The sequence below is a fragment of the Oncorhynchus nerka genome, linkage group LG25, assembly GCF_034236695.1.
Source record: "Oncorhynchus nerka isolate Pitt River linkage group LG25, Oner_Uvic_2.0, whole genome shotgun sequence".
Classification (NCBI taxonomy): Eukaryota; Metazoa; Chordata; class Actinopteri; order Salmoniformes; family Salmonidae; genus Oncorhynchus; species Oncorhynchus nerka.
This window is the reverse complement of record NC_088420.1, coordinates 43,307,115-43,330,839: the sequence shown is the minus strand read 5'-3', so window position 1 is coordinate 43,330,839 and position 23,725 is coordinate 43,307,115. Positions and strand designations below refer to the sequence as shown.

General features: G+C 41.4%; 1 protein-coding gene across 1 annotated transcript; it reads right to left on the bottom strand.

The window, feature by feature from the left end:
* Nucleotides 1-370: 370 nt before the first annotated feature.
* Nucleotides 371-21,846, bottom strand: LOC115108959 (ammonium transporter Rh type C 1). Its single transcript, XM_029633511.2, has 11 exons — nucleotides 21,624-21,846; nucleotides 19,756-19,948; nucleotides 5,160-5,310; nucleotides 4,806-4,953; nucleotides 4,547-4,713; nucleotides 4,244-4,381; nucleotides 3,926-4,062; nucleotides 3,682-3,806; nucleotides 2,591-2,664; nucleotides 2,139-2,206; nucleotides 371-1,186 (listed from the first exon to the last, which is right to left on the bottom strand). Exons 1-11 carry the CDS (start codon nucleotides 21,844-21,846, stop codon nucleotides 1,147-1,149), a joined length of 1,464 nt encoding a protein of 487 aa, XP_029489371.1. The 3' UTR covers nucleotides 371-1,146.
* Between the last annotated feature and the right edge of the window lie 1,879 nt (nucleotides 21,847-23,725).

The following is a 23,725-nucleotide window of genomic DNA, read 5'->3' as shown; positions in this document are numbered from 1 at the left end:
AAATAATAATGAAAGTGAATATCGCATTTTGAAAAGCCTATGCAGAGCTGTAGTTGGGTCCACAACTGGTAGCTACATACACCCGAGAAACGATACAATCAGGAATTTTGGACCTAGACCCTCTCAGGTAGTCGAGTTTGGGGGACCTGTGAAGACCTGCTACAGTAGACCTACTCCACTACAATAGACTCAAACACTTCGTGACGAGGTTGCATAAATGGGTAGCTAGATTTAATCAAATGCTTCAAAACGTACAGATTAGAATGAACAATAAATTAAATATGTAAAACAGGTTATAAGTGAAGACATCCAAACACAGCAGTTTTCATTTGCCTTGATTTAGTTTAATCAAATTCACATCTCACTATAAACACCGGTAATGTACCCCCTTTCTCTACAGTCATAAATATACTTTACACTCCTTGAATGCAGCGATGCAAATTTAATCCGGTTCTATGACTAAACGATGAAAGCTTGAGCTGAAATTCCATAGAGCCATTTGGATAAACCATAAAACCAACTGGACCTAAAAAACATCAACCTAAGCTATAAACAAAACATGACATACAGTAGAAGATTGAAGAGGGCGCTGCAGTGGATAGCTGCCGTGTTAGGGTTCCTGACCATTTCTGCTTCTGCATTTTTGGGAAGGGGCCATAAGGAAGCGTTTCACTGTTAGTCTACACCTGTTGTTTACAAAGCATGTGACAATTGTATTTGATTATACCTGTCACAAAGGACAGAATCTCCACAAATTCCGATTAATGCAATAATTCCTCTCACACCAGCATCACCGGTGGTTTGGCCTGTGGTCTTTATTTGGTAAGGTGACACAATGACAATGTGGAAAATAAGGTGTACAGTCACCTATCTTACTGTTAATATTAATGATGCTTAGGATTCGACTTAGGCCTGACTGGTGATAGAAACATGGCACCATTATTTTTGTCAAAACTATTTCATTAAACAAAGATAATTGTCACTGTTTCTCAGGGAGTTCATGTTGTGATTCCAATGTAAAGTAGTAAAGATTGACTAAATTCCATGAACAGAACAGGAGGATAGGAGTGTTTTCTGTCCAGCATGAGTCAGTGTAGGATAGAACCATCAGTTTTTGTAGGGGGGAGATGACATCAGGCTCTAGCGTCAGTTCTGACTCTGTTCCATAGAGAAATGGGATTCTGTACTGTGAATGACAAAAGGTTACGTTAAGATCACAACCCTTGCGTGAAACTGGTACAGCCCAGGACTACACATAGGCTTCAGACCGTTTATTCATACTTTATGAACAGTACACTCTTTCTATTTTCACGTTGCTTTGCTTAAAGGGAATTGAGAGAAAGTTGGTTCCTGTTCTTTTTCTATATTGTTCTACATCAAATAGACAGATTCCACCTAATTAGATAAAATCCTCCTCTCACACAGAGTAAATGTTTTTTTAATCCCCAGACACTGTCCTGAAAATGACCTATTCTAAAAGCAGTACCATTGTCATTTTCAGGCCAAGCACAACAGCTACGGGATAACTTCAAGGTCACTTTCAGAAAGCACCTGTCCAGGGCTATGGAACACCCCTACCAACACACAGAACAGATGAGCAACACACAGAACAGATTGCCACACACACACGTAGAGCACAAAGACCAATTCAGCTTTTCAAAAAGTCTGAAACAACATGTTGTCAACTAATTTGTGGCAATTTTTCACAGTATTGTGTGGGCTATTGTGTGGGCCCAAACAAGGATTGTATGCACTAGGGGTGGGCATACACTTCATATAGCACAGTGGTCTGCTGCCATCTTGAGGATATTTGACATAACACATTTTATGAGGACAAAGGCATTTTAGGGCCCTGTGTTTTGGTTAATCATGTCACATGACCTGGATTTGAATCTTTATTATAATAAGCCTTTTCCAGAAAAAATAATTAGACTTAAATTAAAGCAATTCTCTGAGGATGGTTTTGGACCATCTGACAAAAATTAAAGGGGACGTTTAATGAAAAAAGGTTCAAATCCAGGTCAAGTAACATGACTAACCAAAAAAACAGGAACTATTGTCGTATCATAAGGCATAATGAACAAAAGCCTTACAATCCAACCTCCATAATCCTATTGTTGCACAAATCTGCTACTTACACATCCCTGTTCCGCATGTGGTTGTTGTCCTCCAGTATAGGTGGAATGCTCTCTTCATCCTCAGGTAACTGAGGGCAGAAATCAACATTTGATTCGAACTTCCAAAAGCATGTAAAAAAAGAGGTAACTAGTTTCCACTGCTATATCCTTCCTTAGCTTCTACAAACCAAAGACCATTTAGTCATAATAAGCAAACCTCCTCGGACTGGAAACAAGCTAATAGCTAAATATTGGTATTAACCATTCCATGAAGGACGTGACAGTATTAGGGAAACAGTTTAGGGGGAAAAATATATATATATACTGCCCTTTAACAATGACACATTGTTTTGATTCAAATTCTCAACAAAAAAAATGCTCAGAAATCACCTTCAGAAAGATCGGTCGAAAATGACTTCAGTCTTCATGCTATGAATGCATTTGGACTTTAATGGTTTAGGACAGTATCTCACCTCCCAGTAGAGTTCATCGTCAAAGCAGTTGTCATCAGGAGCATCCCCCCAGATAGGCATCCTCAGGATACAGCCTAGGGACAAACAGCATCCTCACCACGGAGTACATACAGCAGTTATTCAAATACACCACCCCAGCCGCACAATACTACATGAACTAGTCAGCTCCCTCAAAACCTGTCCTCACTAAAACACTCATGAATGTGTCACATGTTGTCTCCCTTATATTTAACCCAAAATGGAGACCTTACTTTTTTTTGTATGAATGTAACATTTATTTTGAGTGGGAAGTGACCTTTCTTTATCCCCTTACACTTGTGTCTATAAGGTAGTAGTTTTGGAATTGTTAGCTAGATTACTTGTTGGTTATTACTGCATTGTCGGATCTAGAAGCACAAGCATTTCGCTACACTCGCACTAACATCTGCTAACCATGTGTATGTGACAAATACAATTTGATTTGATTTGATTTGATTTATACTTTGTGAGCCTTATTCAAATGTTGCATGATTTATATTGTTTGCTGTGTTTCTCCTTCCTTTTGTGTTTCCTAATTGATTTATTGTAGACTCCCCTTGGAGACAGGAGTTGGGCCTGATTGACTTAATGAGCTACCACACAAATGAAAAAGGAGCTTTCAGCATCAGTCTGGGCCTGCTGATGGAGGGAGATGGCCATCACTGCTGCTGCCTCCGCCACCACCACTGAAACCTTGATGGGGACCAGCGTCGACCACGCTCACTACCACGTAGATAACGAACGGTAGACCCCTAAATGTGTGGGTCAGATGGAATACTTCTGTTCAGAATGGATGTTTCCTCTCTATATCTGTGCTGTCAGCACTGTTCTGTGGGCTGGGTGCCGCGAGCAGATGATGACCGAAGGGTGGTGGGGGCAGCCAATCTTGAGGACATCCAGCAGTATGTACTGCATCTCTGGGACTGAGCGTGTGAACCAGATTTTTGTACATTTAAAAATCTTTGACCTTGCAGTATATTAGCCTTGTTTGTGTGGTGGCCTGGGATCTCAGAACCTGTTTTGATCAGCACACACAATCTAATCTAGAGACGGTTACATTGTGTCCAACTCACCAACAATGATTCCTCCTCCGACTCCAAAGCAGAGGGCAACACAGAGCCCTGCTGCCTGGTGTCCTCCCTGCCGGCTCGGCACCATGTCTTTCCATTTCCCCGTGAAGTCAAATGTGTTTATCAACCTATTCAAAAAAACATTTACTATATCTGAGGTGGGGGGAAAAAACTATTGGAAGCAGACAAACTGAGCAGACTTCATTGTTGCAGCATTGGATGTGCATAATGATATGCCATAACTCACCCCGCCTTGCCATAGACCCCTTCACTGGCGGCTGCTGCAGTGACGGCGCCCACAATGCCCCCTATGACCCCAGGCATGGCGTGGAGGTTGTGGATGCCACACGTGTCCTGGATCTTCAGATACTTCTCCATGAATGGCTGAGGGAACAGACACATACATGCCCACTAATCAAATAGGAGTACCCTAGTCAGTAGTCACTACTATACTAGCCTCTAACTAGCAATTACACTCCTTCACTGCATTCGGTAGGCACATTTCGTGGAAAGTTGCAAATAAATCTGATGAACAAAGCTGATGTGACTCCATATTCTACATTACCGTGATATAGATGTAGCCCAGGGTGGAGATGATGCCACAGCAGAACCCTATGATCAGAGACCCATAAGGCATTAGCATGAACTCTGCTGCCGTACCCACGGCAACACCCCCTGCCAGCGTGGAGTTCTGGATGTGAACCTGGAACACAGGAACAGAACGGTTGGCCAATAGTTTTAGTGGAGATGTATGATAAAAAGGAAACGGGTATGGCCATTACTCCAATGACCATAGGAGTTGGCAAGACAGCCCAAACAGATCTGGAACCAGGACAATGTATGTAAGGCACACCATATGGCCAATTACCATGTCCAGCTTGCCAGTCTTCTGGGAGAGACTGGAGATGGCTACGGTGGTGAGGACAGTGGAGGCCAGGGCCAGGTAGGTGTTGATGGCCGCTCGATGTTGCCCATCCCCGTGGTCCGTGATGGCTGAGTTAAAACTAGGCCAGAACATCCACAGGAACAGGGTTCCTACGGGACAGGGGTGGATCCATGGTAGTACAGTTGCATATATACCAGTATGGAAAATGTGCAAAGAGTCAACTATTGTGAATCCGACTCACCGATCATGGCAAAGACGTCTGAGTGATAGACAGAGCCATTCAGACGCTTGCTCTGGTCCAGGTTGGGCCGGTACAGCATCCACGAGATGGACAGACCATAATAAGCCCCGAATGTGTGGATCACCATGGAGCCGCCAGCATCCCTGGCCTGTAAGGGAGAATGATATACAGTAAACCAGCCACCTTATTCGTATATGTGGATATCAACATCTATTCCACAAAACCCTATTGTAACAGTAAATGTATTCAGAAAATCAATCAAGCACAGACCTTGATACAGCATCACTGTGGGCCATTTGTGAGAACCATGTATGCAGGACTTAATATTAAAGCCTTCATTTACTAAAGACTTACATGTATGAGGTTGAGGATGATGAACTCATCCACAGCATACAGAGTGATTCCAAACAGTGTCATCACCATCAGCTGGACTGGGCTCAACTTGCCTAGCACCGCCCCATATGCTATTAGGCAGCTGGCTACACAGAAATCTGCATTGATCAGACTGAGAAGGAAGGAACCAGAGCAGGATTACAATGTATAGTGGGTCGGTGTCAGCCTGGTACCATATCCTTTTTTGCTGACTTGCCAACTCATTTGGTCATTGTAACACAGCAAAAACAGATCTGGGACCAGGCTACCCCTTGACATTTTGTTACGTTACAACTTTATTCTAAAATGGATTTTTCCTCAATCTACACACAATACAATATAATTAATTATTTTCTACATTGTAGAACAATAGTGAAGACAGCAAACATATGAAATAACACATGGAATAATGTAGTAACCAAAAAAGTGTTAAGCAAATCAAAATATATTTTATATTTGCAATTATTCAAAGTAGCCAACCTTTGCCTTGACGACAGCTTTACACACTTTTGGGAATGTTAATGTTGTATAGTTTTGGAAAGGTCTGGAACTTACCTTTCTGGTATTTTTTTTAAATAAATTGCTGAGGTGTACTCACGTTTGAGGACACAAGCTCAAGTACGTAGTACAAATACTATGAAAATATGACAAATCTAATATTTTTTTCCTATTCAACATAAGTGGGGCAATAGGGCTTGAAATGACTGAAATGCTTTCTAAATATAGTAACAATAATAAACATAAACAACTTACTATAAGATTTCACATTTCTTATAACTGTAAAATAAATATGATCATACTTACTGTGACTCTGTACACCTCACAACACAGAGTACACCTTTCCTGCAGTCAAATTACCTAGTGGTCTCATGGGTGGAATGTTAGATTTCTCTTAATTCCATAATTAATACTCTTTTATTTTTCTTTATGCCGAAAATACAGTGTTTCTATGTCAAACAGTTTTGTTATATTTCAGTCTTATGTGACGTATATAAAGTGTAATATTGGCATGCAAACTCAAAATTGAATACATTTCAACTCAATATCTGACATGGTGCAGGTGTCTTCTTTTTTTAAAGCCGATAACCATGTGTGTGAGGTGAATACTTCAATTTCAAAGTAGATTTGTTTAAGACTACCAAGAAACATTGTGTGACCCTTATTTAGCCCACTGCTGTAAAAGGTTTTAAGGACTCGATTCAATCCGTAGCACTGAAGTTTGGCTTTACAGCATGATAAAAATGTAAAGGCAATGCATTCACGCAAACTGCATTAACGCTAAATGCTTTATATGTAGGCTCAAATGTAAATTACATTTAATTTTCAACTCTTCAGCACTGCGGATTGAATAGCCCTTAATTTGCATCTTACTTTATAACAATTTGTTCTGCTAGGATACGAAACGGCTCTTATGGCATTAGCGTTATGGCATTAGCGTTAAGGCATTAGCGTTATGGCATTAGCGTGGGAATTATTATGGCATTAGAGTTATGGCATTAGCGTTAAGGCATTAGCGTTATGGCATTAGCGTGGGAATTATTATGGCATTAGAGTTATGGCATTAGCGTTAAGGCATTAGCGTTATGGCATTAGCGTGGGAATTATTATGGCATTAGCGTTAAGGCATTAGCGTTATGGCATTAGCGTGGGAATTATTATGTCATTAGAGTGCTCAGTGAAAAGGGCACCCTACCTCCCGAAACCACAGTTGACTTAAAATTCTTACATTCATAGTTCATTATCTAATGTTCCTGTAATCAAATTTCAACAGCATAGGCCTTTATTTTCTGTCAAATCACACTCATCCCTGCAAGTTTACAGCCTACTGCTCAAAGAGAGGGCAAAGAGGGGCGGGCTATCAGCTGATCATAGCGGATGTAGATTATGTAAATCAGCTAGTTAGTTAGACAGCTAGTTAGCTATGCTGTTGAAACAATCTAACTGGTCTTTAACTGTGATTGTTTTTTGTTCTGCTTCCCTATTCCTAACCGTGAGAAGACACATGCAACTCAAAAGGTAGCCCCTACTACACTACCTTTCGGCACCTGTGGCTTCTGCCTGCAGGACAAGTGCAGTCGGGGTGGACTCGAGTGGGGGAGGAGGATTGGGAATTTTCCAAGATTCAATCATGAGAAATTAGCTAGTTTGATGGGCAATTCATTTAAATAACAAGAGTGAAAATATACTAAAAGTTAAATAAAAATTTGGGCACTTTTCTCATAGGAGGGCAAAAGGGTGGGTGCTCAGGCACCCTTAGACATTTATCTGTTCACGTGCACAGGCACAGAGGCATACACGGGTACACAGGGGTACATGTTTGATTCCACACACACGTCACACAGACATGCACCCACACATATTATATCTGTTTACACAAGATTGGAGAAACTTCAGCAGAATCATAAATGCATGATTAGCACTAATATGTCTTTTGTTTGCCCTCCCATTACTGTGTACAGACTGTACACCTCACAAGTCAAGAGGATCAATAGTAACAGGTGATACATACAGTGCCTGCAGAAATTACTCACACCACTTGACTTTTTCCACATTTTGATGTTACAGCCTGAATTAAAAATGGATTCAATAGATTTTATTTCCCACTGGTCTACACACAATACCCCATATGGTCAAAGGTGAATACTGTGTTTAGACATTTTTACGAATGTATTAAAAATGAAAACCTGAAATGTCTTGAGTCAATAATTATGTTATGGCAAGTCTAAATTAATTCAGGAGAAACATTTTTCTTAACAAGTCACATAATAGGTTGCATGGACTCACTCATGTTTACCATGATTTTTTGAATGACTACCTCATCTCTGTACCTCATACAGACCTCTGTAAGGTCCCTCGGTCGAGCAGTGAATTTCAAACACAGATTCAACCACAAAGACAAGTAAGGTTTTCCAATGCCTGGCAAAGAAGGGTACCTATTGGTAGATGGGTAAAAAATAAAAGAGGCAGACAACTGCTGAACACAAGTACTCAGACTGCGTAAAAGCGCTGCTTTCGACAGTCTGGGCGGTCAAACACTTCACCAGTCATGTCGGCGGACAAAAGGTCATCATAGAAACATGTCACCAGCCTGTGACTTTTCTGAAAAGCCAACGAATCAGTGAGGGTGCTGTACACAACAGCATAATAGCGACTTGACTGATGACACTGCAGAGCCATGATGTAGTAGTCAACTACGCAAAAGGGTCAAAGGGTCAAACGAAGGGTCAAACCTGCCTTTGGGTGAGGCTTTGGCGGTGTGTCAAAGGTGTGGTGATGATGAAACCGACTTCACACCACCCCCGGTGATGTAGCTCCGCCATTGCATTTGAACCATCACTACTTCGAAGAGAACGTGGGTCTTGGCATGCCGATAGCATTTGCGGATGGCTGTTCTTACCGCCATCTAGACCATTTGCAAGCTGGTGTGGGATTGGTATGGCACAATGACAATTTCAGCTAGGCAACAAGACCAGCCAGTCCTCAGAAGTGGGCGTGCTTATCACACTGCAAATGGCGGTGAAACACGGCTTGTCAAAACTTGCAATCTGCACCGACTCAGACTATGCCAGACTCACCTTCTTATGCCACTTACTGTTTTGGAAACAAAAACACATGACCACTTCAAGTGGCAAAGAAGTGAAAAACAAAGATCTCATTCTAGCTTGCGATGACCTCATCACCAAACACGACATACTGGAAGATTGGAAGAAAGTCAAGAGACACTCCAAATCACCTTGTCATGAACAAACTTGGCAACGACCATACCGACAGCAGGGCGAAATCTGGTGCAATTCACGTCACCCCTTGGGTGTTCGATGCCCGAGACGCAAAACCACCGAGGCGGCCATGGTATCTGCAGTAACGCACAGCCATGTAGCATCGCGGGAAACGTCTTCGCACTAACATAATGTGTTGCCAACTCATTCATTCCTGAATGGTCACCTGGTAGCAATGCAAAACCAAGATGGGTCCCTCAGACTTTGAAGGCTTTCCTGTCTGATCCTGTCAATCACCCAGTGTCCGAATTGGTTTTGGCAGGTTCACACGACTTTCGTTCGCAGTATGCAACTAAACATAAACTCACACTCACACTTGACCTACTGGTTTATGTTTCAGAAACCGACGCCACATGAAGATGGATGGTTCCTAAAACACAGAGGGGGATAATGATAGCTCATGCCCACAACGAGTCAATGTGGAAGCCATAGGGGGGTCAAGGCTACATGTGAAACATTGTGACAGGTGGCCCACTGGCCTCACATGGAACAAGAAGTGGCACAATACGTGAGGGGGTGTCTAGTTTGCTGCCAGTTTCAACCCTCTAAGCCACTTCACAGAGCACCCCTGCAACGCAAGCATGTGTCTTACCCCTGGAGCTCGATCCACAACGACTGGATCGGCCCAGTTGCCAGGTCGGCCAGAGGCAACAAGTATTTCCACACAGTGACTTGCTCATTCACAAGTGGGTGGAGTGCCTGCCCGCAACCAATGACACAGCGGAAACCAAGGCCATTCTTTTGCTCAACCACGTTTTCAGTCATTTCGGGCTGCCAGGAGTAACCATGGACAGCGACAGAGGAACCCACTTTTCGGCAGCTTTAATGACCAAACTATGGCGGCTCCTGGGAGTCGAAGCTAAACTCCACATCGCGTACCACCCTAGGAGCTCCGGCAGGGTAGAAAGGAGCAATCAGACAATCGTCAGAATCCTGAGGAAATATGTGGCAGCCAACCACAAAGATTGGGACCTCAACCCCCCACTGATGGCGAGAAGAGCCTCACGCAACAGGTCTATGGGAATAACACAATTCGAGATGATGACAGGCTGGCAAATGACACTTCCACTGCATCTCCTGTACCAATCGGGAGATGTCGCAGCAGACATGGCATACACGGCTCATCAATATGTGACGGACTTGCGAAACCACCTCCAGACTACCTTTGCGTATACTCAAAGAAAGTTGGAGAGAAGTACAGAAGGTGACAAAACCTATTATGACAAAAAGGCCTCACACCGGTTGTTCGAGGACAAGGTGTGGTACTACATATACACCAAACCCGCGGGCGTTGCGACAAAGTTCCTGCCCCACTGGACGGGGCCACACGAGATTGTGGTGAAGCTGTCACCTGTAGCTTATCAAATCAGAACCATCAAAGGTTGACAAAACACAATGTTAAAGTGGGTCCACAGGAACCAAATCAAGTTGTACACTCGCCCCATGGGAATAGAAGGGGTGCTAGCCAGCACCGAATAGACAGAAACCTAGCAAGTCGAAGGCACTAAGAAAATTCTTAAGTACAGTGCCTTGCAAAAGTATTCATCCCCCCCTTGGCATTTTTCCTATTTTTTTTTAATTGCAACCTGTAATTTAAATGTATTTTTATTTGAATGTCATGTAATGGACATACACAAAATAGTCCAAATTGGTGAAGTGAAATGAAAACAATTAGTTCTTCTTCGATATAGGGGGCGCTCTTTTAATGTTTGGATAAAAAAACGTTCCCGTTTTAAACAAGATATTTTGTCACGAAAAGATGCTCGACTATGCATATAATTGACAGCTTTGGAAAGAAAACACTCTGACATTTCCAAAACTGCTAAGATATTATCTGTGAGTGCCACAGAACTGATGCTACAGGCGAAACCAAGATGAAATTTCAAACAGGAAATGCCCCAGATTTTGAAGGCGCTGTGTTCCAATGTCTCCTTATATGGCTGTGAATGCGCCAGGAATGAGCTTACACTTTCTGTCGTTTCCCCAAGGTGTCTGCAGCATTGTGACGTATTTGTAGGCATATCATTGGAAGATTGACCATTTTACACTACATCTACCAGGTGCTCGCTTGGTGTCCTCCGTTGCAATTATTGCGTAATCTCCAGCTGCGTGTATTTTTCCATTTGCTTCCGAGGAGAAACCCAACTGCCATGAATGATTTATCATCAAATAGATATGTGAAAAACACCTTGAGGATTGATTCTAAACAACGTTTGCCATGTTTCTGTCGATATTATGGAGTTAATTTGGAAAAAAGTTTGGCGATGTAATGACTGAATTTTCTGGTTTTTTTCTTAGCCAAACGTGATGAACAAAACGGAGCGATTTCTCCTACACAAATAATATTTTTGGAAAAACTGAACATTTGCTATCTAACTGAGAGTCTCCTCATTGAAAACATCCAAAGTTCTTCAAAGGTAAATTATTTTATTTGAATGCTTTTCTTGTCTTTGTGAAAATGTTGCCTGTTGAATGCTAGGCTTAATGCTATGCTAGCTATCAATACTCTTACACAAATGCTTGTGTAGCTATGGTTGAAAAGCATATTTTGAAAATCTGAGATGACAGTGTTGTTAACAAAAGGCTAAGCTTGTGAGTGAATATATTTCTTTCATTTCATTTGCGATTTTCATGAATAGTTAACATTGCGTTATGGTAATGAGCTTGAGGCTATGATTACGCTCCCGGATACGGGATTGCTCGACGCAAGAAGTTTTAATTTTTTAATTTAAAAAAAATATATATATATATGGAAAAGTGGTGCGAGCATATGTATTCACCCCCTTTGCTATGAAGCCCCTAAATAAGATCTGGTGCAACCAATTACCTTCATAAGTCACATAATTAGTTAAATAGTCCATCTGTTTGCAATCTAAGTGTCACATGATCTGTCACATGATCTCAGTATACATACACCTGTTCTGAAAGGCTCCAGAGTCTGCAACACCACTAAGCAAGGGGCAACACCAAGCAAGCGGCACCATGAAGACAAAGGAGCTCTCCAAACAGGTCAGGGACAAAGTTGTGGAGAAGTACAGATCAGGGTTGGGTTATAAAAAAATATCCAAAACTTTGAACCTCCCACAGAGCACCATTAAATCCATTATTAAAAAATGGAAAGAATATGGCACCACAACAAACCTGCTAAGAGAGGGCCGCCCATCAAAACTCACGGACCAGGCATGGAGGGCATTAATCAGAGAGGCAACAAAGAGACCAAAGATAACCCTGAAGGAGCTGCAAAGCTCCACAGCGGAGGTTGGAGTATCTGTCCACAGAACCACTTTAAGCCATACACTCCACAGAGCTGGGCTTTACGGAAGAGTGTTCAGAAAAAAAGCTGTTGCTTAAAGAACAAAATAAGCAAACATGTTTGGTGTTCGCCAAAAAGCATATGGGAGACTCCCCAAACATATGGATGAAGGTACTCTGGTCAGATGAGACTCAAATTGAGCTTTTTGGCCATCAAGGAAAATTCTATGTCTGGCGCAAACCCAACACCTCTAATCACCCCGAGAATACCATCCCCACAGTGAAGCATGGTGGTGGCAGCATCATGCTGGGGGGGTTCATTGGCAGGGACTGGGAAACTGGTCAGAATTGAAGTAATGATGGATGGCGCTAAATACAGGGTAATTCTTGAGGGAAACCTGTTTCAGTCTTCCAGAGATTTGATACTGGAACGGAGGTTCACCTCCTAACAGGAGGCTTACTGCTAAAGGGGAAACATTTAAATGTCTTGGAATGGCCTAGTCAAATCCCAGACCTCAATCCAATTGAGAATATGTCGTATGACTTAAAGATTGCTGTACACCAGTGGAACCCATCCAACTTGAAGGAGCAGGAGCAGTTTTTCCTTGAAGAATGGGAAAAAATCCCAGTGGCTAGATGTGCCAAGCTTATAGAGACATACCCCAAGTGACTTGCAGCTGCAATTGCTGCAAAAGGTGGCTCTACAAAGTATTGACTTTGGGGGGGTTAATAGTTATGCACGCTTAAGTTTTCTTATTATTTTTTTTCTTATTTCTTGTTTGTTTCACAATAAAAAATATTTTGCATCTTCAAAGTGGTAGGCATGTTGTGTAAATCAAATGATTCAAACCCCCCCAAAAAACTAATTTAATTCCAGGTAGTAAGGCAACAAAATAGAAAAAATGCTAAGGGGGTGAATACTTTCGCAAGTCACTGTACCTTCCGCTGATCCCTTCCAGGAGATCAGTGCATTGCACCTAACATCTTTCTTCTCCTCCCAACTACAAGATATACGTGTTGTCACTATTGATATTGTCCTGCGCTGTGCTGTCCAAAATAAGAAAATCAGAAAAACAGTTGTCAAAACATTTTCATTTACGAAAGGAAATAACTGAAATAATCAAACAATATCTCTGATTATGCTTTTCTTTAGGATGGAGTTCCTTTGGCTGATCCTGACACTCTGCGCCCTTGTCAAAACCAACCCAGCAGATGTAATCACGAGCGGACCCCGTACGGGTATCGTTCACCGCAATGATCCAGGACTCCTTATAACTAACTGCAGAGTATACCAATCAAATCAAATCAAATCAAATGTTATTTGTCACATACACATGGTTAGCAGATGTTAATGCGAGTGTAGCGAAATGCTTGTGCGTGAGGGTGTATGTCCGCCTAGATGCAAAGAACATGTACCGCCAACACATTTCACCTGCGGCTTATTTGAGTTGGCCCGGGATTGGACCTTCCAGGCAGTTAAGCATGCCCAGCTAGACACTGCCTATATGTTGGCCCAGCTCCAAAAGTTCACAGTCACCCAGTCAGAACTAGCAGTGCCCAGGCGAGAAAAAACTATTAGTCCGGGCGCTACTCTCGATAGGTGCAGCCGTAGGGTCACTATTTGCCCTAGGTACCACTAAAGTCAACGCAGTCAGTCTAGCCACAGTCAAGCGAAATGTTAGGGAGATTACTGAAGAGATGCCACTTATCCAGCAACAGATGAAAACACAGGCACTCAGGTTGCAACATGTGGGAAAGTCTCTCCATGAAACTATTCTGGTGGTAAACACACATGCCACTCTCCTGAACAAAACCCTCCAATATTTAGGAAAGCTAGTAGAGGTCAGGAACCATGACTTTGCCCATGTCCAATTGGTTCGATTGTTATTGGAGGATTTTCTCTGTGAAGTTTAGCAGTTCTTCGGACCACTTGGCCATGAATAGAATCCCCTCGTATCTAGTGCCCCTCTCAATGGTGTACGACATATTGACCTCAGCTACTACAACCATGGTAAGGCTGTTACAGTCACATTTGGCCTATAGTCTGGGGATGTTGATGTTGATCGTAATGAAGTGGGATTTTTACTGACGCTGCCGGTTGTTGAATTGGAGAATATCTACAGATTGAAAACGATTCTAAATGTAGGATTTTGCCGTGACAGAACCCACATGAAAATTGCCACACCCCCAGACATAGCTTATCAGGAAAACAATACAGATTTCTATCTCACCCCTAACCTGTTACTGTGTACTCTAACCAAAGATGTCCACTACCTCAGTCCAAGCAAACCGTTCGTCAGGGATAACACTGAGCATCTTTGTGGTCTGAAGCCTATCATCAGCGAAGAACGCTGTAGAGCCAAAATAACCAAACAAGGGATTGGGCCACCACCACACAAGTGGAGGTGGTACGGAATCGATGGTTGGTTAACACACCGTTCGCGTCCACCACTATGACTTACGAACGCCATGACTCAACCACCCAATTGAACCTCCCCAACCAGACTGTACCAGAGGGGGCGATTACCCACATAGACAACCTCTCTCTATACCAACTTTCCGACATCAGGATAGACACAGAGATTGAAATGCCTGACGCTTTTGCTAAGTGTTCCCTTGAGTTACCACAAGCCATTCAAAACCAAATCCAGTATGAGGGACCAATGACTGTTGATCTTAGCGTACAGGATGAGGCACTTTTAGTTGACCCGACTGACTACAGACCAAAAGATTGGTCTGTCACCCGCTCTTGGATGGTGCCGAACAGTATCCTGACTGTTACCATGATCCTTGGTCTTATTTCCCTTGGCGTGTGCACCTACTATGTACACAGGCACACATGTGCAATGGAAGACCAAATGAGATCTTATACTAGGATCACTGTGGGACGGAAGCAATCCCGATTTGCGGAAAGTTGGCATAGATCCAGCATCCCCAGCCTCCCGATATTGTTAGGTCAGCTCTGTAATGTCCCCAATGTAAGTTTTTTCATTCAGGGTGCCATTTTTCCAAATGCCTTAACTACCCACCTTCAAGTAGGATCGCCCTAGATATGGCATTAGAGTCAATGCCATGATAGACCTTGGACATATTTTGAACATAGTCCATATTAGGTGATTAAGGTGTGATAGCTATATTTTCTATATCTCTTGTTTTTGTTTTTATTCATTTTATTGAATTTCCTTTGAAGTGATAGAGCCATAAACAAGTTCCCCATACAACCACCAGTTAAAGCCACAACGCCGCTCATTTGGGGAAGAAATGTAATGATGTATTGCCTGAGTGTTTTGCGTTATTAACGTCTGCCCAAGTTACTGCCTAGATCCACTAGCAGGGACAACTGGACAACGGGCCGGAACACAGAGCCACTGCTGGACCTCCCATATCCATTCTAGTGGTGATCTGCAGCGTGCAGAAATCCTACCAGGGTAAACCACCGGGGGGGGATTGCTACGATGATCCACAAACCAGGACATTGGATGGTCATTCTTATGGTGGATTGCAACATGCAGAATCCTTCTAAGTTTAACCCACCAGAGGGTGACTGTCATGACTGGCCTGTTCAGGTCAGGTTACCATGGACCACACTCCTACAGATTATATATCTCACACCCACCAGAGGAGGAGAGATAGAGAGGTATGGAGGTGGGGGGGTTTTATGACACCTCACGCCCATTGTAAATCTTAATAAAGACAGCAGACAAAATCCCTTTGTCCTCTCACTGTGGAGGAATGGAATGTATGATGGGCCTATGGAGAACCTACCTCAGAACAGTAACGTGCAATACAGTGCCTTGAGAAAGTATTCGGCCCCCTTGAACTTTGCGACCTTTTGCCACATTTCAGGCTTCAAACATAAAGATATAAAACTGTATATTTTTGTGAAGAATCAACAACAAGTGGGACACAATCATGAGGTGGAACGACATTTATTGGATATTTCAAACTTTTTTAACAAATCAAAAACTGAAAAATTGGGCGTGCAAAATTATTCAGCCCCTTTACTTTCAGTGCAGCAAACTCTCTCCAGAAGTTCAGTGAGGATCTCTGAATGATCCAATGTTGACCTAAATGACTAATGATGATAAATACAATCCACCTGTGTGTAATCAAGTCTCCGTATAAATGCACCTGCACTGTGATAGTCTCAGAGGTCCGTTAAAAGCGCAGAGAGCATCATGAAGAACAAGGAACACACCAGGCAGGTCCGAGATACTGTTGTGAAGAAGTTTAAAGCGGTTTGGATACAAAAAGATTTCCCAAGCTTTAAACATCCCAAGGAGCACTGTGCAAGCGATAATATTGAAATGGAAGGAGTATCAGACCACTGCAAATCTACCAAGAACTGGCCGTCCTTCTAAACTTTCAGCTCATACAAGGAGAAGACTGATCAGAGATGCAGCCAAGAGGCCCATAATCACTCTGGATGAACTGCAGAGATCTACAGCTGAGGTGGGAGACTCTGTCCATAGGACAACAATCAGTCGTATATTGCACAAATCTGGCCTTTATGGATGAGTGGCAAGAAGAAAGCCATTTCTTAAAGATATCCATAAAAAGTGTCGTTTAAAGTTTGCCACAAGCCACCTGAGAGACACACCAAACATGTGGAAGAAGGTGCTCTGGTCAGATGAAACCAAAATTGAACTTTTTGGCAACAATGCAAAACGTTATGTTTGGCGTAAAAGCAACACCCTGAACCTACCATCCCCACTGTCAAACATGGTGGTGGCAGCATCATGGTTTGGGCCTGCTTTTCTTCAGCAGGGACAGGGAAGATGGTTAAAATTGATGGGAAGATGGATGGAGCCAAATACAGGACCATTCTGGAAGAAAACCTGATGGAGTCTGCAAAAGACCTGAGACTGGGACGGAGATTTGTCTTCCAACAAGACAATGATCCAAAACATAAAGCAAAATCTACAATGGAATGGTTAAAAAATAAACATATCCAGGTGTTAGAATGGCCAAGTCAAAGTCCAGACCTGAATCCAGTTTTTGATTTGTTAAAAAAGTTTGAAATATCCAATAAATGTCGTTCCACTTCATGATTGTGTCCCACTTGTTGTTGATTCTTCACAAAAAAATACAGTTTTATATCTTTATGTTTGAAGCCTGAAATGTGGCAAAAGGTCGCAAAGTTCAAGGGGACCGAATACTTTCGCAAGGCACTGTAGATGGACTTTGGGACAATATGTTTCGTCAGCCAAAATGGTGGTGATGACGATAGATGGAATATTAAAATGAATGTCGTTTTTGTTATGTTATTAAAAGTTAAATGACGACGTTATAATGAAAACATTGTAACTTGAAAACTTTTCACAATATGTAACCTGATGTTTTCATACTGTACGTTGTGTGGAAAATGTCCAGATTAAATAGAATGTTTTTGTAAAGATAAAATGTGAAGTTAGTTGTCTAAATTGGATCTGAGTAAAATCCAGCACTTGCCTCGTAACTAGCGACGCCCAAAGAACTTGCCATAAATACGGAAACGCACCTTTCTGACCCGAGGGTATAAAACATATGAGTTAAGAAGTAACATAGTAGACTAGGTGACCACGAGCTGCAGCCAAGGTCCGAGGTAGTCACAAACCCAAAACGCAACACAGGGTTGAAGAAGACAAAGGAACCTTTGAACAATCTATGCTACGGATGAGTAGCTGTGTCTAAGAGGGTGAACTCAAGCAGGACCACCCGGTTACCACTTTCCAAGGAATCGTGTTTCTACACTGCTTTCATTCATACACTGGATCCCTGAGTTACACGGCTGACCGTACTCAGAAGACCCCCTTTCAGAACAAGGGCGAGGAAACCGACCACTAACCCTCTCTGTTGTGGTCTGTTTCCTCGCCCTTGTTCTGAAAGGGGGTCTTCTGAGTACGGTCAGCCGTGTAGCTTAGGGATCCAGTGTATGAATGAAAGCAGTGGAAAGGACACAGACATCGTGTGGACAATCAGAGAGTTACACCCAGTGACAACAGAGGTGCCGCCATCAGAGGAGAAGGAGGAACTCGGTCCTCGAGGAGATACCCCATCAGAGACCTTCGACACGTAATTACATCATTATATTCTGACCCATAAGAGCGGCAGTTCGGGGCAAGGTTGGGGTTAAACTAAGAATAGTTTACAAATGTACCTAAGTGTGTTCTTCTCTCGCGCACTCTCTGTCTTTCTCTCTCATTTTAAATCCCCATTTTGTGTAACACGCGTCATATTGTGTTGGCCCGCTTGGGATCTGTTTCATTGTACTACATTCTAGTCAATAGCCAAGACTGTGTGTTTGTGTATGTGTATCTTATATTATCATTTTAGCTTGTTAGTAAATAAATAATCAACTCAATTTGTGTGGTATGGACTTATTTAGTGGGACTCGGGTTAATGCAGATTCCCGGATTATGCGACGTTCAGGATGAGACTGTAGAGGAAATTAATTAATTAGTGACGGTTGTAAAATCGATATTCTGATATTCTTTGAGTTAATTTGGGAAATAGAAACTCAAGCAAACCAAATTTTCCCATGGTGCCCCAGGTTACTGAGTTAATAATTTCTTGATTAATTTAATCACGTAATTATAAACAGTTAATCATTTGATGAACAGCAGTTGTCGCATTAATCAATACAACGTCACGACAGTGCGTCTACAAAGTATTTACTCGGGGGTGTGAATGCTTATGTCAATGAGATATTTCTGCATTTCATTTTCAATCATTTGTAAACATTTCTAAAAAACATGTTTTCACTTTGTCGTTGTGGGGTATTGTGTATAGATTGGTGAGAATTGAATTCAGGCTGTAACACAACAAAATGTGGAATAAGTCAATGGGTATGAATACTTTCTGAGGACACTGTATGATAGATTTTCACACACAGACTGGTCCCACCACTTCTCCTCCGTCTTTAGGACAGCTGTTTTTAGTCAAGACTTTCGTGTTTTTAAGGTAAAATGTTTTTGTTGCACTGTATGTGTGTTTATAGTTTTGTTTAATGTTGTGTTAGTGTATGTAAGTTGTTCTGTCTGAAACGTTGTTCCCAATGCTGCTATTGGATCAGGTCTCTCTTGGAAAAGAGATGTTATGTCAATGAGAAAAACCTGGATAAATAAAGGTCAAAAATATATATATATATTTTTTTAAATATGCTCTTTCTGGCACTCACACTCACATGATCCTTTTCCATTAACATATGTTATTCTATGGATTGATTTCAATGACGTAGGTCTAAATTCTGAATGACTGACTCATTCACATATGACTCATTCATGCTAAAGTTATACATACTACAGTCAGTGAATGGTCAGCCAGAAGAGCTCTATACATTGATGTTGAATGGGGTGAGTTTGTTAAAAAAAAAGATATCAATCTATACAATATTGTATGGATTTATATAATTATTTGCGCTGAAAAAAGGGATGCTTTAACTAGTTCTATATAATTATTTTTAGACCCACATCACTTTCACCTATCAAATCCGATACTAATATTCACTGATCTCAATAGACCAAGAAAACGAATTTAACACTGTTAGACCAAAGCCGTCAAACTTTAACCTCTCCATGCTGATCTTGATCTTTTCGTCCATGGGGTCCAGAGATTGGAACCAGCCCTGCATCAGCAACGCCCACTGAAGGCCGAAGGCAGCGATGAGGAAGTTGAAGCCCACGGCGCTAAAGCTGTAGCGCTTCAAGAAGGTCATGAGGAAACCGAAGCCCACAAAGATCATCACATGGACGTCCTGGAAACCTGAGAGAGATAGGGGGGGACTATATTGACAAAATGTCTGATGAATACATTTACGCTGTCTGGAACTATTTCAGAAGAAAATGCACAACCTGCCTATTATCTGACCCACAGCCATAATCTGGTGGTGATGTAGGTACATGGTTATCCTCTTATATCACAATACCGAGCAGAAGACAGGACCTTTTTGCATGTGTATCTCCATTGCAAACACTGAAATTGAAGTAGCTAAAGTAGTGCAGGTGATTGTGATTGCGATGAAATGCTTTCATAATGTCTGTCAGGTGCTGAAGGTACATACTGGTATCATTTTTTTTATGGAGTAGATCAGCTTTAATATTGCAGATAGATTGCTTCATATAAGGAATTTGATGTATAGCGTTTACTTGAACTTTTACTCAGGTATGTTAATTGAGTACTTTTTCCACCACTATACTTAAGTATATTTAAAACTTTATACTTTTAGCCTTTTACTCAAGTAAAACTTGAACTTTACTGGGTGGATAACTCAATATACTTTAAAGTGACTAAAACCAAATCGAAACTGTAAAATGGACCTACATTCACACAGTTGCTGGACCATGTCCAGACAGTCAAGGGGATTGTACAACTGAAGTCATTTACTGAAATGTGTCTTCCGCATTTAACCCAACTACTCAAAGAGGTGCAGGGGGATGCCTTAATCGACATCCATGTCTTCGGCAACCGGGGAACACTGGGCTAACTGCCTTTCTGGTTCAGGCAGTTAATGAAAGCTTTTTTCCTTGTCAATTCAGGGATTCTCTCCAGCAACCTTTCGGTTACTGGTCCAACAATCTAACCTCTAGGCTACCTGCCGCTCAGAGGCTGGTGCTCTTGCGTTAGATTCAACATTTAAAATGTATCGGTTTAATTCCGATTTTTATAATTAACCACATGGCAGTGATTTTGAGAAACGAAAAAGGTATTATTGAAATGAAACTGTTCCACAAAAATGTACATATAAAAAGCACAACTGACATGCAGACGGTAGGATAACTTGGGAACTTCCCCAAACTTGACTCACGTACCGCCTTTACTATAACATCTATTTAAAAAATATGTGCAACATAGGAGGTTCATTGAAAAAAAAGTGCCCCCCTATGGAAGTCAAATACCCATCCAACTGATTCGTTCTGACGCCAACCCTGAATAGTAGGTGTGATCACCTTAACATGACATGCTATTTCTGAACAAATTATTAAATGTCCATTTTAATTTAATAACTGCTCAACTATTTAATTGTACATTCAAGCTCAGGTCATTGTAGTGGAGATTTGGAATTGGGCAGCATGAGGCTGGCTGTGGTTCGGAGTCCCATAGGACAGCGCACAATTGGCCCAACGTCGTTAGGGTTTGACAGGGGTAGACCAGCATTGTAAATAAGAATTTGTTCTTAAATCACTTGCCTGGTTAAATAAAATACTACGCTATGCGTTGTCATTTTTTTTAGTAACATGACAATAAAAAGTTATCCTTTTGTAGAGGAAAAGGACTACCCTAATGACCAACGTTTCTGAATAAAACGACCAAATTGGCAAAGATTTGGTTGGAATATATATTACTATTATATATAATGTAAATATATATATATTTTTTAAAGAAAACATAGTTTACGGAAATGTAAAAGCAACCGAGCATATAATTTTGGGTCACTTACTTGGGTATCTGAAATAGAAGTCGTTCTCAATGTCACTGGAAATGTTTTGAAATGTTCTATACTCTGCCCAATGTGCGTCGGATTCTTGGTCATAGCGGATAAAAATGCCGAATAAGATGATCATGACAATTTGCCATACGAAACACACTGCTGGAAGACTAATTCGGACGTTGGTATTTTTCGGCCGGTCACAGCATTGCCTAAAGCTTTGTCTACAACCCATTCTGGTATCGCCACAATGGTCCAGTTGCCTTGGTGCCTTGTGGATAAAGACGGGCAAATATGTTGTACAGTAGTAGCCTAGTGTGTAAGCGATAATGGCAGCAGTTCTAGGGGGCCCACATCAGATGTGTGAGCAGGGAGGAGGGCGCATAGGGTGTTGGCGGAGGTGTGTCCGCTTGGAATCTTCTGAGTCCACATCTCCGCGCCTCTCGAGGTAAACATGAACATGATTTTTTTCTCACGTAGCTTCTTTTCAGGACACCCCAAAATACTGCAGAAAATGTATACATACTAAGATTCCTGTCACAGTCTCCTCTCCTCCATAATCACGAAGAAAAAGATTAGACAGTTATGTAGAATATAATAAAATAAGATAGGGTCCACCGCACACCTTGTGTTTCCCCCTTGCCCCTGGATGACCAGGTAATATTTGTTTGCTGTCATTGAACTTACGGGGAAGGTGGAGGCAATGACAGCGGGGCAGTCAGACAGTCAATTTTGTATTTACATTTGGTTGAGTTGTTAACTAACGTGAATTCAACCTGAAATCAACAAAACATTTCACAATTTCGTTGGATTTCCGTTCAAATTTACGTGAAAAAAAGAAGAAATTCCCAGTTGTCCACATTGATTCATTGATTCATCACATTGAATGTTTTGGTTGAAATGAAGTGGAAACAATGTTGATTTAACCAGGTTTGGGCAAAAACAACTTCTTCCAATTGGCTCATTCATCCCCCCTCTCCCCTGTAACTATTCCGCAGGTCATTGCTGTAAATGAGAATGTGTTCTCATTTAACTGGAGTGGCAAAATAAGGCTACGAAAGAAATATAATTGAAAGTGGAACCTATGTGTAAAATACATTGGATTTCCAAAGAGTCATCAATGTAGACTGTTGTTTTGAGGGTGAAATCTCAACCACAGGATTATGTCATCATGGTAACTCAATTTCAAAAGAGGCCAACCTTGTATAAAATATGTTTTTGTACCTTTAAAACAAAGTCAGATTTTCAATGTTATATCATCTATCAAAAAACAAACAATAGGCTGTGCAGCACCTCCTACTGGAGGTGTATATGTTAAAAATGTATAGGTTGGATTCAAGTCTCCATCTCAACCAAAAATACAAGTTAAAGAATAAGACTAAATACAAGTTAAAGAATAAGACTAAATCTGATCAAACTTTATTTAAAGTGGAATTTAGTTTTGCTTTGATTGAAATCATATTGATAACACAATGGAAAATCAACTAACTTTTGGCTGTCTTTTTGAGTGGGTGAATATAGGTTGTAATCACATTGAGCAATGTCTCAACCAAATATTACCTCATCATCCACATTGAAATGACGTAGTCAGACAGTCCTGAACTCCCTGAGTATAATCTTTGATTTTAAGTCTTACCAATTACATTAGACAGCTTTAACATTGTCCACTGTGTTCAACTAATTCTTAGAAACATTTCCTTGAAACAAAGAGGTATGTGTAAACTGAGAGTAAACCTCACATGTTGATGAAGTGTTGAAGGAAAGTGAAATGGGAGAAACGTGATCTTCACGTGGACATACATTAGACTCTGTAATCATATGGTAGCACAGTGCTCATAGTTTAAATAAATATATCCTTTGTTTCAAGCATAATTGAGCAAGCTGTAAGATTCCTCTATATGTCAAAGCCTGTCAAATATTATTGTGTCTTATATTGTATACATAGGTCTACAGGTGTTTGAAGTTGTTTGAGATTTAGGTTACATCGAGTAAATAGAGATTTTGATGTCACCTCCAACAAACAATCAACTGCACCCTTGACATGCAATCTACAGTTGAAATAGGAAGTTTACATGCACTTAGGTTGGAGTCATTAAAACTTGCTTTTCAACCAC

Excerpts from the sequence above, each read along its gene's own strand:
- LOC115108959 (XM_029633511.2), bottom strand. The coding sequence starts at position 21,846 with ATGGGTTGTAGACAAAGCTTTAGGCAATGCTGTGACCGGCCGAAAAAT. Across the intron at positions 4,382-4,546 it reads AGACTGGCAAGCTGGACATG|GTTCACATCCAGAACTCCAC; the intron begins GTAATTGGCCAT and ends CCTGTGTTCCAG. Across the intron at positions 2,665-3,681 it reads CGGAGGAGGAATCATTGTTG|GCTGTATCCTGAGGATGCCT; the intron begins GTGAGTTGGACA and ends GTTTGTCCCTAG.